The following is a 15,348-nucleotide window of genomic DNA, read 5'->3' on the forward strand; positions in this document are numbered from 1 at the left end:
TTTGTGAACTGTTTTTCAGTGGAAAATGGAAAACAAAGTATTTGGTTCAAAAGCGTAAATACTTCAAAAGCATGAATATTTTATTTCGATTTGAAGACATCATGCTGCTCTTGCATTAAAATTGCTGTCTGCAACTCATTCTTTTTGATAGGGCTAATTATCCTGTCAGTCTGCTAAGTCTTTTAAGAGGCACCTCAATTTCTCCTTCTGCTGAAGAAAGGTGATACTTGCAAAGAGTATCCTGAGGGAGCACATATCATGTGATGTCTTGACTCAGCCCGTAACAATGTGCGGGCACTTTAGGCTATAGAGCTGTAACTGCATGAGAGGATGCAGTAATTCGTCTGGGTGGGAATATTTTTGTTTTCAGGTAAAAATGCTGGCAAATGTTTTTACAAACCTTTCTTTTTCTTCTTCTTTGGAGAGCTGTTTCTTTTTGCAATATTGGGATTAGAAAATAATAAGTAAAAGGAAATAGCTGAAATATTTTGATGCAGTAATCACTGTGCCTCACTTAGTTTATGTGTTATGTGAAAACTTATGAGTATGGGCAAATGTAAATGTTGCTGAAAGAAGAGCAAGGCTGTGGATTTCTGCCACAATAGCTGCTTGTGTGCATGTTCTGCCCCACAGCAAATGTAGACTCCTGCTTTAAATTACTGCATTTCCGTGAGATTTCAGGTGGTTACTGTTGAGGAGCATCTAGAATGCTATTTTTGTAGCAGCTGTAGGAGAGAGGTGAGTTTTGTAATGGGTTCTACAGTTTTGGTACATAAAGCATACTGAAATCTTACACCTACACAAGTGAAAACTGTGTTGCTTCCTATAACCTATAAAATTTGTGATAATATCAAATTATCCATAGTATTCCCCTCCTTAAAATACTTTTGTTTCCGTAGGTTATGACACATCTACGTGTGATATATGAACGCATGAACCAGTCTCTCTCCTTCCTCTACAATGTGCCTGCTGTGGCAGAGGAGATCCAGGATGAAGTTGGTATGCAAACTACTAATGTAGAAAAAGACAAATATTTCTGTGATGAGAAATTACTACAAAAAGCAAAAATACATCATCTCACTTTTCCTATTAATAAACTATTTCAGTTGAAAGATAGGAGAGTAAACTTGCCAACATTCTTAAATTTTGAATTAAATTATTATGAACCCTTGGAAGACAAATCCTGTATAACCCATGCAGTGGCATCATCATATTGTTGTAAATGTCTTCCCTGAAATATGTTAATTTACATTTGGAGCCTTCAATGCTATAGGGATGCAGCAATGAACAATGAGATTTAGAAAATCCTTCCTGGGCTTGGATATTTAATTTACATGGTAAGTATTTACACAATGTAGACAGTTTGGAAATCCCTCAGCTAAAAAATTGGTTGCAGAGCCAAGCATCTCAGAAAAGTGTAGGTATCAACTTGGCAGTATCCTAGTGGTCACACACTTAGTTGTTAGTTATCAAATTGATATCTCTGCTCCTCCCTATACTTCCAGCATGCAAGCTGGTCTGTGGATGAATCAGGTAGCAACAGTCCCATGTTTGCCTCTTCCCCAAGGGGTATAATGGCAGGTAGCTGTGAGGGAGAATGGCTTTTGCTTCCGTCCAGATTTCTGCCCTTGGCTGTGGCATTGGTGCAGCACAGAGATCTCCAGCACAGCACTCAGACTCAGCCATGTGCTGCTATTGCAGCAAGGCAGCTGCACTCAACCACAGTTTTGCACATCACATTGCTAATGTGTGTGTTTAAGAAAAATGGCACGTGATTAAATGTAAAGGGCAGAGATGGGACAGTCATGGTTTTGGAGCAGCTTTTTTCACAGGTTGTAATACTCTGCCAAATGGCAGTTAATGTATTAGTTTCACTAATAACCAACTTCAGCTGACTAAATAAGTCACTGATTTCTTTAAAACACAAGGGACAGAGGCCTGCCACCTGCAGTAAGAATTAGGATGCATTTAGGACACAGGGAGTAGTGGTGGATTCATTTCCCCAAAGTATAAGTTTGGGCAAATGAATGGACAGAGATGTGCTTCTGTTTGAGAGGGCTGGGAATGAGATCAAGAAATAGTGGAAGGGATTAGGAGACAGCTAAAAGGTAACTGGTTAGTAATTGTCCTTAACCATGTGTTTCTATGCTCCACAATTAAAAGGCACAATCAACAGTCTTAGTCTGTGAGTGCAGAGTCAGTCAGAGAGGAACATTTTACTGATAATCTGAAAGCATATAATTTCTGTAGAAAGAAGATGTTGGTGCTGGCAGGTCTTTGAGATGCTCAGTTTTTCATTTTGCACTGCCTGCTATCATTCCCTTGGGATTTTTGCTTCAAATTTCAATTTCTTCTATTCTTGCTAATGTTAATGCTTGTTGCCGAGGACATTCTTGTAAATTTTCTTCTCTTTTCTAAGTACTAAAATGGAACAGGAATTTCAGAATCTTTGAAGTGACATGAGACCAAAAGTGTATTAACTGCTGAGTGATTTACAAAAATCTGACTCCTAATCTCAAATTAGTAATACTAATTTTTAGGGGGAAAAAAGAGCCTAAAATTAGTAGGATATTATTTCCTAGTAAGTTGAGTGCAGCTAAGAAATCACAAAGAAAATGTTTGTCACAGTGTCTTGAGTAGTTTTTCCTTACCTTAATTTTTTTTTGTGCTTTACGCTGTGCTAAAAACTATTCAAAGCATTGCAAAGTTTAAAGCAATTAAAACAAAGTTCTCATAACTGGAAGTTACTAAGCAGCACGACTTAAAGTACTATCTTTTCTGGGTAAAATATCAGATCTAGATAAAATAGTTTTCCATAATGAGAAATAAGCTTAATGTCTTTCAGTATCAACATGCTTCTTGTTGATAACATTGTCTGTATACTTGGTTTTGCATGTTGGTTTTCATGAAAGTTTGTGGAGGTCATTCCCATCTGTTCAAGGAGACAATATCCTTCTAGCTTTGAGCACTGATCAGCCTGTTTCAAGTTCTGTTCTGAAATTACTGCATTTCTTAGTTTCTCTACTCTTCCTAAACCCATGGAAAATGACATCTCTTACAGCTGCAGAATCTGTGGAGAAGTAAACTTCTAATAAAACTTCACTTTGTAGCATTCCCAAGAAATATTACAACTCTCATTAAAAAGACAAATGTTTCATTAAATACCTTTTTTGGAACCATTGACTTAGAAACTCTGAGTCAGTAGCAAAGTTGAAAAATAACTGAGGTAAGAAAATCTCACAAATAGTATGAATAATAAATTACATGTAAGGAGGCATGATTGAAAATAATTTTAGTTCATTTTCTTTGTTCATTATAGTTTCAGTTGCTAGCTCAACTCTGCTGCAGAGTTCTTCATGAACAGTTTTCACCTTGAGGAATGGATAATCTTTGCTTTAGACAACAGAGCTCTGACAAAGGTAGCTTTTCCCTAAATCAAACAAGTAGCTCTATGAGCATCAATATAAATGAGATCTAGTTTGCTGTGGATTTGTACTATGGATTTAATTCCTCTTATATCTAATATGGTGCTGGTTTTCACTCATTTTTTCTCATTGCTAGAAACATTATGACCTATTTTTGCACAGTCATCGGATAAATCACAGTCTAGCAGTTGGACATTTGAAATTTCCTTAAAATACAGACTGTTTGAAATTCCTACCTTAAAAGGCAGGCTTACAGCTGTGGTTTTAATGTACAAAATCCCAAATTAAAAAAAATCTAGCTTCTATAGTAAAAGTGGGCTTTTATGCCTTTTAAGAGCAGCATTTTCTTGTTATTTTCATAGGTTCAGCAGAGATGGTGGCAGGAATTTAGGGTAAAATTTAAAAGAGTTGTAGTCCTTACCTGCAGATATCCATTGCCAGCTGATGTCCTCCAGCTTTAACAGTGGGTGTCATAGGAGTACATATGTAGTACTTGTACATACACTGGAAGACCCACAGCATTCCAGAGAGTAGAAAGCAGCACTTAAGTGAGGGCTTTCTTCTTAAGTGTTTGACCAATGTTTAATGTGCAAATGCCCCGTTAGGGTTTCAGGCACCATATTGTAGCAGCAAATTCCAGATGTGTGAGGAAGGATACTGCTGGCTGTGTCTTGTTCATGTTGGGGCAGGGGAAAAAGAGCCAGTCTGAGAATTTCAGAAAGAGGTCATCTGACCATGGCTGTTCTGGCAAAGCTTGGAAAGCATAAGCACGTCATTTGGGTGAGAGACTGTTTGGTGTTCTGGCTGCAAATGATTTCTCAAGGGGCAGTGATGCAAGTGTGCTAAAAAACAGGTCACTCTTAGAAATTGATGTAGTTCTTGGTGTTAAGTGGGGTTTCTTATGAGCCAGAATATGCCCCATGAATAGGAGAGTGGCACAAAAAAAAATCTGAGCAGATTATTTGCCTGCCTAAGTATTTCTAATCAACTTTTTCCTATGATAAATCTCATATACTATTTAATATGTATGGAAACCCAGAAAAAGCAATAGCAGGCTTTAAGAGAAATCAGCATTTCTTTGAGCACATCCTTCTTTACATCCTTATTTGATTACTTTTCCATGTATGTAAAAGCCAATTTGTTGTAGAGAGTGGTACAGCAGGCACAGCTTCTGAATCAGAAACTGTCAGTGCTTTGTTCATCAGTCATGTGGGTAGGCAGTGAGCTGAATTTTTAATTCTGTCTTTGCTACTTGTTTCCAAACTAATGTCCTCAGCTTCATCTTTTCTAGTCCACCACTGAGGACATATTAAGCACTGTAGAAATACCACAGCAGTATTGTACCTAAGCTCAGAAGCGTTCAGTTACGAGCAGTAAGTAAAAGAATATTATTTCATTTGTCCCTTGACTAATAAAATCAAGCTATTGTTATTTTATTATTCTGTTCCACTCTACTTGTCCTGCTCTGCTGCAGCATGTCTTGGATGCCACACTCACGTACCTAGAAGAGAAGGTAAACCAAGGCCGACCCCAGATCAGTGCCTGCTTTCAGATATATATGGTGTGCTGTGGGTCAGATGCTATTTCAAGCATTTGTGTGCTCCAGCTTAGCATGACAAAATTTGAAACAAGAGACATTTGCCTCTTAATGTTTGCCTTACAATGTCCCTTGAAGATTTTTATAAGTGTTTTTAAACAGGACAAGCTGCAGACTCAAGATGTCTGAAGACTTACTTTCTTGTAACGCTTCCTCTTTAATCATCAGGCTCCAATACCTGTCTGAGTGGAGGGCTAAGCTAGCGCTACCTCAGTTGGTTCTGGTCTTTCAGCATTTATTAGATTAATTTTTGATTCCTTGTTTCTAGCTTGTAATTTTGACCTGTCGTCAATCCACAGCTTTGCTGCATTTCTTGCCATGAGTTGAATTAGGATACTGTTCCCAGTCATTCTGTGGTATCCTTCTTAAGAGATTTAAGGGCATTAGTTTCTTGCTGCAGGCTGACAGTTAAAAACAACAACCAGCGTGGTTTGGGGACTGATACTGCAAAACCATAACATGCCCCTGGGGGCTTTGCAGAAGCAAATTCTGTGTCTTGTCTTGTTTGGGGCCATTCCTTTTGTGATTGTTTTCTTCATCCTCTCCCTTAAAATGCTACGTTTTGAATATGTAATTAGTATTGTCTTTCAGACTGCAATGGGACTCCTCAGTGTCTTGTTTTTCTGGTAAAGTAAAACAGTGTTGTTGAAGCGTGGGTAAATGAATTGGTACTCTAGGATTTCTCTGCACAAGAACAGACCACGTTCAGTGAATTGGCATAGAGAAAGATAAAAATAACCAGTGGTGCTCATCCTCAGGGCAGTTGGGTTTTGCACCAGTTGACAAACGTGCTTTGTGCAATGTAAATCTGGTAAGCAGTTACAGTAGTTGCAAAAACACATAGCTGAGGAAGGTTGGATGATTCCTGTTCAGTTTTATACTTCGTGCCATTCTGGAGGTCAATGGAATTGTGATTTTTAAATTCCCCTGGGTACTTGGCTAGTACTGTGTAGGGGAGTGTTCAGGTTTGGATGCAAGGAAACATCATCTTTGCCAAAGCAGAAGTACCGAATTTCCACCCTCATCTCTTTAAAACCAGTATTTTTTTCTGTGACTGCAAGTCTTCCATTGAGATTTGTTGGATATATCTACAGCCCACAGAAATTTCTCTGTAAACTTTAAACAGAGTTTCTGGAAGAAGGACAATTGTATGTAGGTCTTACCAAAGGTTCTGTAAAACCTGCCTTCTAGTTTTCAAAAGCCTGTTTGGTGTGTCTGTGCTGGATCCTAAAAGCCCATGTTCCTGCCCTTTAGCTCTGCCCTTTGTGCCCAGAAGGATTACGAAACTGTGGCAAGCAGTCAAACACAGCTTTCAGAGAATGTGTATTTGCACATTCAGGTACCCTGAAGTGACTTGCAGCACTAACTGTGCCTGTACTTTCTCCCCATAATTGATTTGACATACTTATGTGTATCCACTAACCCCAGATTTTTGATGAAAAATTTGAATTTTCTGTGGTTATTTAACTTTAATACTCTCCCTTGAAGGGCTATAGCGTTCAGTCAAAAAGATTTCATAGGTTTCTAGCAAAAAATATATTGCTGGGCCAGTGGTTAAAAATAGAAGAGTTCTTCCACAAAAGCAAATGAATTCTGTTTTAAACATTCTACAGCAACATTGAGGTAGATTTTGAGTGCTTAAATATTGACATATGGCCCAGCTAGAGTGCCTGAGGAGCAATTAAGACCTTTTCCACCCAAGGACATTGTTTTTTAAAGCGTTTGACTAATTCATATACATATATATACACACACACTCTTAAGCTTTTTTTTTTTTCCCTAAATGTTTTTTTTTCTTTAATCATCACAAGCCTATGGTCTTTAAGCTATCAGTTGTTTTGCCACTTTGTTGTCTCTATAAAGTATTACAATTATTTAAATACCACAAATAATAAGATGCTATTTGTTGGAGCAATGTTTATGTAGGGAATCAGCCAATGTCACAGAAGCACAGAATGGCTGAGGTTGGAAGAAGCCTCTGGCGGATAGAGGACATCTGGTCCATTCCCTTTGCTAAAGCAGGGCTACCCAAAGCCAATTGCCAGTGCTTTGTCACCCTCACAGTGAAAGAATATTTTTAATGTTTATGTTTAAGAGAGTCAGCTCTGTCTGCTAGTAAAATATGTCCTTTGCTTTAGCCTAGGAGAGAAGGGAAAAAATCCTAGAAATAGATCCACCATTTTCTTCTTTTAAGCATCTCTTCTGTCAAGATTATTTAACTATCATAGAAAATTGGGTGTAGAATTGTAGATTGTTAAAATAGATATAAATGCATTTCACTGACACTGGTGTTCTGAAATGCTTTCATGAGCAATGTACTTTATCCTCCACGTCTTTTGTACCTAAATGGGCTATTGTGTCCTGTCATGGGCACTAATGTTCTCCAGAAAAGATCTGAATCCTGATTTCTGTGTGCACAAGACCTCTTTCCATCTTATAAATATTGTGAACGTGACTTCAGTCAGTAACAGAGCCAGCTTCCTCCAGGGCTCACAGATACTGGGAAAAGGATAAATGGCTTTTGGTCGCTTTGGATTGGGGTGGCTTTTTAATGCAGGAAAGATATGGGACATCTTGTTTTCCAGTTCAGAAATTTAATCAGAATAAAAAGTTAATAGAAGTGACTAAGTATTGAGAAATATATTAAGAAAATATATATAAAGAAAAGAAAATATTAAGAAAATATTTTCCTCTGGTTTGAATAATGCTGTTCTGTTTCATTTGCACCTCTAAAAAATCTGGTCTCATGATCCATGGTTTGGAACTGAAAACTGATAATTGTGGACCTGTAATTTATAAACAAAGTAATGTTTTAATTGTCTGAGCATCTGCTATTTCAGTGAGTACTGAAATCTTTAAATAATTCATCTATTTGCAGGAGAGATTTAAAGGTCTTGCCTTGATTTTCTTCAGGAGCTGATCCAAGAGCACTCTGCCCTGCATTGATAGATCCTTCTTGAAGACCCGATTCTGTGTTCTTTCCATTACTCTAGCCTGAAGTATTTTTTCACAGACACTTCTAATAGAAAGCTGCCATCCCCACTACAGATCCCACAGGGAGTTAATGATCATGAGACTACTCTGGGCTCACAGTGACAACAGGCTGAGGCTGAAACAGTGTCCATTTAACAACTGCTTTTGGTACCCCTCTGGAAGAGTCTACAGGTCACATTGTGCAAAATGGAAAAAGTGCATTAAACTTTGAATAGTTGTCCAATTATTGGTTTTATTCTTTCTTCTTTTTGCTTATTTGATTGGATACACATAGAAATGCAGATTTGATTAGGATTTTCTTCTAAATCACTAGTCATCTTCTGGTGCCATGAAGACATCAGACTGGGAAATTCCATCTTGAAGAGCCTTGTTTCTGCTAGTAGTAGGGTTACAATTGTATGAAAATGTATTTATAGGAGTGTGTCCATTATTTTAAATTGGTATACTGGATATATTTGATTTTAAAAAGCATTATAGGTCAGGATTACTTTATAGCTACAGATTTGCTTATAAACATCTAGTTGAGTTGATTTCCTGTTTTTTATGTCTTCAGTGAAACGTCAAAAGCCAAGCACTCACTTTTGAGATGATACAGATAAAACACGTGGTGATACCAAAAATTTTTTTTAAGTCTGCTTTTACTGTTTTATGAAGCAGAATGGCTTCTCAGCCTTTCTCATTAGTATTTCCTGATAATTGCTTCTAGCATTACACTTTGAGGAACTCATGTTAGTTCATCATGTGCTATCATGTGCCCAACTTAAGGTGTCCTTTTTTTTTATTCTTGCGTAGATAACAGAAGTCTGAAAACTACTTCCAGTTGTCCAGCTTTCAAATACGATCTAGGATCAGGTGACTTTCTCAGTGCATAGCTCCAGTCAGAGGAGAGGTTCTGGCTCGCTAAAATTTTGCCTGCTTATGGAAATGTCATTATGCTGAGCTATTGTAGATTTTCCTGATACACTGAAATATGTGTAATTTTTTTCATAAATATGTCATCTTAAATCAAGTTCATGATGTCAATGTCCACAAGTACTGAAGCAGCCCAAAACTGTGGGATCACAGACACTCCAACATCTTCTGCTTAGTTTGAGTGCACTGTTGAGTGATGGATTTTCTTTTCCCAATTAATGTGTTTTGGAAACACAGCTGTGTCATTCTGTGTGATTCACTGTAAGATCAGATTCATAGTAGAAAATGTTTGATTATGAAAGAAACAAAGGAATCGTCTTAATTCTTACCTGCTGGCAAATTGCAAGTGTCCAGTGAGAACCACTTACAGCCTGTCTACACAAACTAATATAGTTTTATATATAATATAGTACAGAGCTAGTATGTCAGTCTCTGGAACTGCTCTCCAGAGGAATTTCACTGAGGTCTGAACTGCATCACTGTGGGCACATATCCTGTGGGGGCTAACTAAATAAGCCTCTAATGCCAATGATGTACTAAGTTTTGCTTTATTCAAGCATAGCTTTGTTTCCAGAAGTGCAGAGGGAAAATTCACAGGTGTTTATTATGGTCAAGAGTATCTGTGGTGTTCTTGCTTGGCAAATTCTTACTGTTGGGATAAAAAGGGAAAAAATTACTGAGGATGTGTGATTTTACAGAATGGCTGGGTTCATGGAGATGTTGCAGTAATGTCCTGTTAGTTCCCATGCATGTGGGATTACAAATGAAGTGACCTTTCATCAATGTAACTTTCTCCCGCCTGTGATTCTCATATACCCAGTTTCACTGAAACATGCATTTTTCTGTATAGAGATGCCAGCGCAGAGTTCCAGTTCTCACTCTGTTCTGCTTCCTTCTTTTAGATCATGCATATGAAAAACAGCGTAAAAGCCATCAGAACTGGCCACATCCCACTTCATAGATAAATGAACGAATAAATAATTCAATAATAGACCAATAAATAATTTATAAATAAAGTAAATAATTATTTTCATAAAATAAGACAATAAAATCCTGTAGCAATGTTTCATATAAATGGTTTTTTGCACAGGAGCTTCACTTACAAGCCTTATAAGCTACTTAAGATGGAAAAGTACTTGGCTTTTTCTACTTCACACTGGCCTGAGAAGGACTAATGATTGCTGATTCACCTGGCAGTTAATATCAATGATGATTGGTTGGGCTGTTTATTTGTTTTCATTTTTACTCTTCAGCCTATTTTAAATCACTTGTTGATATGTTGATTTGGAATTAAATGTGGAGTTAAATTTAAACTTGGGGAGTTTGTCACAGTTCCTTCTGTGGATCAGGATGATGACATGCAATGTATGTTCTGGATTATGGTGTAATTTCAATTCAATTTTTTCTCCAAGTATTTTTTAATGTTATCTTGTCTACCTTGATTTTAGGTTGTTGCCATGTCTTACTTGGAGAGGAACTGTCTAACCAAATTGAATGAGGAGAGGATGAGAAGAAGGGAAAGAGACCACAGAAACTGATTAAAAGGCATGCTGGGAAAGGGAAGAGCAGGGTCTTTAATTTCTGTTAAATAACTCTCACAGATGACACAAACTTTTGGGTTTGGACTTACTTTATCCCACGAACATCCTTCAATACTCTCTGCTTTGAACTGAGGAAGAAATGCAGTCATTAATTAGATGACTAGCTGTTAAATACTAAAAATATTATTAATGTGCACATAGCAATAGCCATATATTGAGATTTAATTTTGGTTAGTAGCTAATTCGTATAGTTGTCAGGAAACTAAGGGTCTGTAGTAATTACAGTGTTCTGTCAGTGAAGGCAAAAAGTGTCATAGCAGCCTTCTTGGAAAATTAAACAAAATTTCTAACCTTGACTTTCATAGCAGGCTGCTGATTAGGGGTGGAAATTGTCATGAACCTTTCCTCAGGGTGCTCAGTGATTGCACAGCCACGTACAAAACTAAATTTGCATTGAAGTCCATCCCTAATGAAAAAGACACTGAGGTCAGTTTGAAATCAGTCATTACTTGGTAATAAGTGTTTTCCTGAATTGGATCACCCAAGCTTTAAAGATTGTTGTATACCAGAAAACCTGTGATTTACCTGCAAGACGACAATCGCTTTGTATATAAATTTAAATATCTTTGGGGCTTTTAGTGATTTAAGACAAAATGTCTGCAAGGTAGTTCTAACTGAAACATTATTCCATGTACCAGCTGACAGGAGGAGACTCACTTGGTTTGTTTTTATGATGTGATTCAGGAAACAGCAAAATCCACATGTGCTGAAATAGAGGGAGCAAGAAATGGGAAAGAAAGGGAAGTGCTAAAGTTGTGATTTTTTTTCTTTTAAATTTATTAGAAGTGTGGGGTTTTTAGCATGGGTCTAGTTATTGCAGCTATTCTCAAGTTCAAATGTATACTTTTTGTAAAGTTAGCTTCTTAGCAATCAAGGTATTGTCTAAGGGTATGGATTTCTTATTCTCTTATTAACTTCTAGGAAAAATCTCTTAGGTCAACTATTTCATGATACCTTAAATGTTTTTTAGTGTTCTAAATGTTCTGAGAACTTGAAAAAGGCACATTCTTTTCGCCTAATTGAACGAGATTTTCATACACATAAGGAATTTCTGAAATGTGGAGGGTTTTGGCTCCTACTTGTCTTGCCCTAGTGGTGATGTCTGAAGGACAGAAAGTAAGAACTATGAAATGCTATTTTCCATGGTTCTTGCTCTTTCTGTCTCCCTTTAGCCCTGAGGGAGTGACATATTGCATTGAGAAAGGTTCCAGACAAAAAGACCCATGGCATAATTTCACAGGCTGACCAGGAGGTAAGAAGAAAGCTTAGATCAGATGGGGTGGTCATGTTTCTCTGTCAGTATGGATCTAAGCACTGAAGGTTGGGTTCATTTCCAGTATTTCATAGGAATGATCTACCATATCAGTCCTCTGTCATCATCTTCAAAGCATGCAGGCAACAAAGTCACTCCTCCACCCTCAGCAGGCAGGTCCCTTTCAATAAAATTCTCGTCGGAGTCTCTCTGATTTATATTTGACTTGTACTATACAAATGAATTAGTTCAGCACTGAATACCACATAATTGTGTTTTTCACCTTGATAATGTTATAATTATGACTCATAGCAGTTTGTAACACTATGATCGTACAGTGCTTTGATTCAGCAAAACATCTTAGAATAACAATATGCTTGAAATTCGGTGGAGCTTCACTCTTTGTGGTAAGGCACCGCAGGTCTTGTTTTTGTGTTTACCAATTTGGGGGAGTTTTGATTCATACAACTGACAAGATGCAGACATTCAAAGTTAGTTAAAACCTGACTGCATAACATCAGTGCAACTGCTTTAGAAGACAACATGACATATTAAATAAGCCCATAAAATAGGCATATAATTGGAAGCTGTAGCTAAACATGTTACCTCTTTCCATATGCGCTGTAGTAAATTATTGTTTTGGTGTTCTTAGTGAATCCTAATTGAGACATACTGCATGTGCATGATTTAAGTTGCCTTCAGAAGGCAATATGTATGCCAGTGCTAATGAAGCTGTGACTGTAATTTCTGCTGTTAAGAAGAACAAGGAGGTTGCTGACATTTTCTAGGTTTGTCATTTTGAAAGCACAGGCTCAAAAGCAACTAACTTTGGGAAAACACATGTTCCATTCAGAGTGATGGTAACTGAGACAATAAAACTCTGCATTTGTACCAGTTTATTTGAGCTGGTTCCAAGCCCATCTTTGTTGTATCAGTGTATGTTCTACCATGTACTTGGCATTTTACAAAGGAAGTTTGGTGTTCAATCAAAACTATGGCATATAATTTGGTGTTATTTTTACTAGTCCTAATGAGAGGCATTTTGTGTGCACTTCATTTCTAATCTTAAGGCCTTAAATTGTTTTCTAGAGCTTCCACAATTATAGTTGCTAATTTTAAAGCTGCTTTTCAAGTAAATTCAGTAGTCTTACACATAATAGTGATTGGAGAACTTTTCATCTAGTAGATGGGCTCCTTGAAAACATAATAAACAAATATTATAATTATTTTTTTAAATTTTAAATAATAAACTATGAACTAAATATAAAAATCAGGGTTTGGAAGGTAGCTAATGGGTTGCTGGCATTTAAGGACAGCAAGAGAAGCTATCTCATATGAAATTCTTGTCATTATAGCTGTGCCAGTTAAGGGCTGGGAAGGACTGTCCCGGAGTTCAACATCGGAAACAATGTTACATGACAGTAAGAGTAGATAAGGCTACGACATAACATGGCATTTGCCACTCCAAGATTCCATCAACTTTGTTGGAATTTGTCATATCTTTTCTAGCACAGTGCTATTTGCAAAGATTTGCAAATAGAACTGTGGTCTTGGGGCATTGTAGACAAATAGCTTCAAATAATCCAGCATCTACCAGAAGATTTTGTAGTAAATTTTATTTATTTTCTTCAGCTCCTTCTTTGCTTTTGGCTCTGTGTGCCTGTCTCTGAGATAAGAGAATAGTCTTGAAAGGAGTGGTATTACACTTTCATCCAGTTCCCCAAACATATTTCCCTTCAATATTTTTTAGATGCTGTTCTTGAGGGTATTGACCCATGAGAAAATGCCTGCAGTGAGCCCAAGAATGAGTGAAACTTGCTTAGGTGTTACGAGAAGTCCAAGAGACATCTTATTAAAATACTAGAAGTGGATCTGTCTCTCACCCCAAGAAAGATATGGTTTAGGTGCCTGAAGGAGCATTTTGAGTGTCTGGAGGAGAAGCAGCAATTGTGCACCCTCACACCAAATCCAGAGCCTGGTGGGGGGTCTGAGGTCCCAGCTGAGTGTGGGCTTTTCCCAAGGTCATGGTTGCTCTTGAGCACATGCTCTTAAAAGGACAAAACGTTTTGCCATCCTCTTTATTTTTCTCCGTGGCATGGCTTAGCAGAGTAATACATAGATAATGAGCCAAGCAGAAAACATTTAGTATAGGAAGGTTCGCAGAGAGTTTTGGTCCTGTTGATTTTATGTGAGATGAAATTTTGAGGAACAACCTAGAATTTCTCTATTTTCAGCAACTAATAGTAAGATATTCACAATACAAATAAAACCCCTGAAACAGTCCTGAATGCACATCCTAACCTCTAGCTGTGTTTGTACTCTGTGCTTATTTAGGGATTTATCTTTTGGAGAGCGGGGGAATTGAATTGGCAGCTGCAGAAGGGAGGAAGTACTGTGTCGATGGGTAGATGTATGGCTTTCCATTAGTGGAACTGATGGTTCAAGTAGCGATCGACACTTGGAATAAAATCAACCCTGGAAAATTGATCTTGGATTTTGCCAGTAATGTCAATAGCTAGAAATCATACAGCAAACTTTTTTTAACAGTTCGGAGGTTGAAGCAATTGTTTGCAAATCAGTGTGATGGACTCCAGCACTTTCTGTGCTAGGCACTTCCAATTTCTCACTGTCATTCAGTGTCTGATTCCTCCTGTCAGATGGGCTTGACTCATGTGGCCATTGTTCCCCCACTTGTAAAATGGATGTGATCATAATCTGCTGGTTCTGATATCTGTCTGCCTCACTTGAGCTATTGTGCGGGTCAGTTCCTCTCCATGCTGTGCGCCACAGCTGAGTGGAATAGAGCCGGCAATGACATGCTTCCACTTGGGTAGCCTTGAGAGAGACTTTGTGTGTGGATCCCTCCCAGCCCTCACAAATTTGGATATAGCCATAGTATCATGATGGTAGTTTGGTGCCCCTCTCTGTCAGCCTGACAGGCCCAGGCACGTCTGCACCATGGCCTCTTCTGAGTGCTGTGCCAGTCCTGGTGCCGCTCCTCCACTGCCAGAGCTCAGGTCCTTCCTTCCCGTCCGTGCACCATTTGTCCTTTTCCAAGGGCAGGAGCTCTCTTCTGGTGACAATGAGTGTGTCAGCAGCAGGCTATGGACAGGATTTGTGCAGAATTGGCACGACCCAGGGCAAAGGGGTGGCTGGGACACACCTTCCCCAGCACCATCCCCTGCCTCTGCTGCCTGAGCTCCAGGTCTCCACAGCTGTCCCACACCATTTCCTGGGGATGGGGAGAACAGTGGGAATAAGGGGAGCTGTGCCTCAAAACCATTCCTGTGCCCAGGTTTTGAAAGGTCTGCAGTCACTAAGATGCTCAGCAGTGCTGTAACACTCTCTCCTGTGCTCCATGATGATACGGTATTACAGTGTGCTCAGCTGCTTCCATCTGTGGCTCCCTGCAAGACACATTGACCCCAGACTCCTCCTTCCAGCCACTAAAATCCAGCTCCTTTTTGAAAAGCCTCTTCATCCCTGTCTAATTAAAATTAACATCTGCCATGTGATGGTGTCTGTTCAGAATACCAAGGTGCTTTGCCTGTCTCTCTTCTGATAAAA

At 38.4% G+C, this 15,348-nt stretch overlaps 1 protein-coding gene across 5 annotated transcripts in view; it reads left to right on the forward strand.

Annotated features, from left to right (window-relative positions):
• The window catches only part of APP (amyloid beta precursor protein), a 232,257-nt gene that overhangs the window by 179,268 nt on the left and 37,641 nt on the right, over positions 1-15,348 (forward strand). For all 5 annotated transcript variants that reach the window (XM_085074621.1, XM_085074630.1, XM_085074611.1 and 2 more), the window contains one exon: positions 900-999. In XM_085074621.1, coding sequence (XP_084930747.1) covers positions 900-999 — 100 coding nt within the window. The remainder of the gene's footprint in view (positions 1-899; positions 1,000-15,348) is intronic.

This window comes from Lichenostomus cassidix, chromosome 1, assembly GCF_008360975.1.
Source record: "Lichenostomus cassidix isolate B80296 chromosome 1, HeHo_3.0, whole genome shotgun sequence".
NCBI lineage: Eukaryota > Metazoa > Chordata > Aves > Passeriformes > Meliphagidae > Lichenostomus > Lichenostomus cassidix.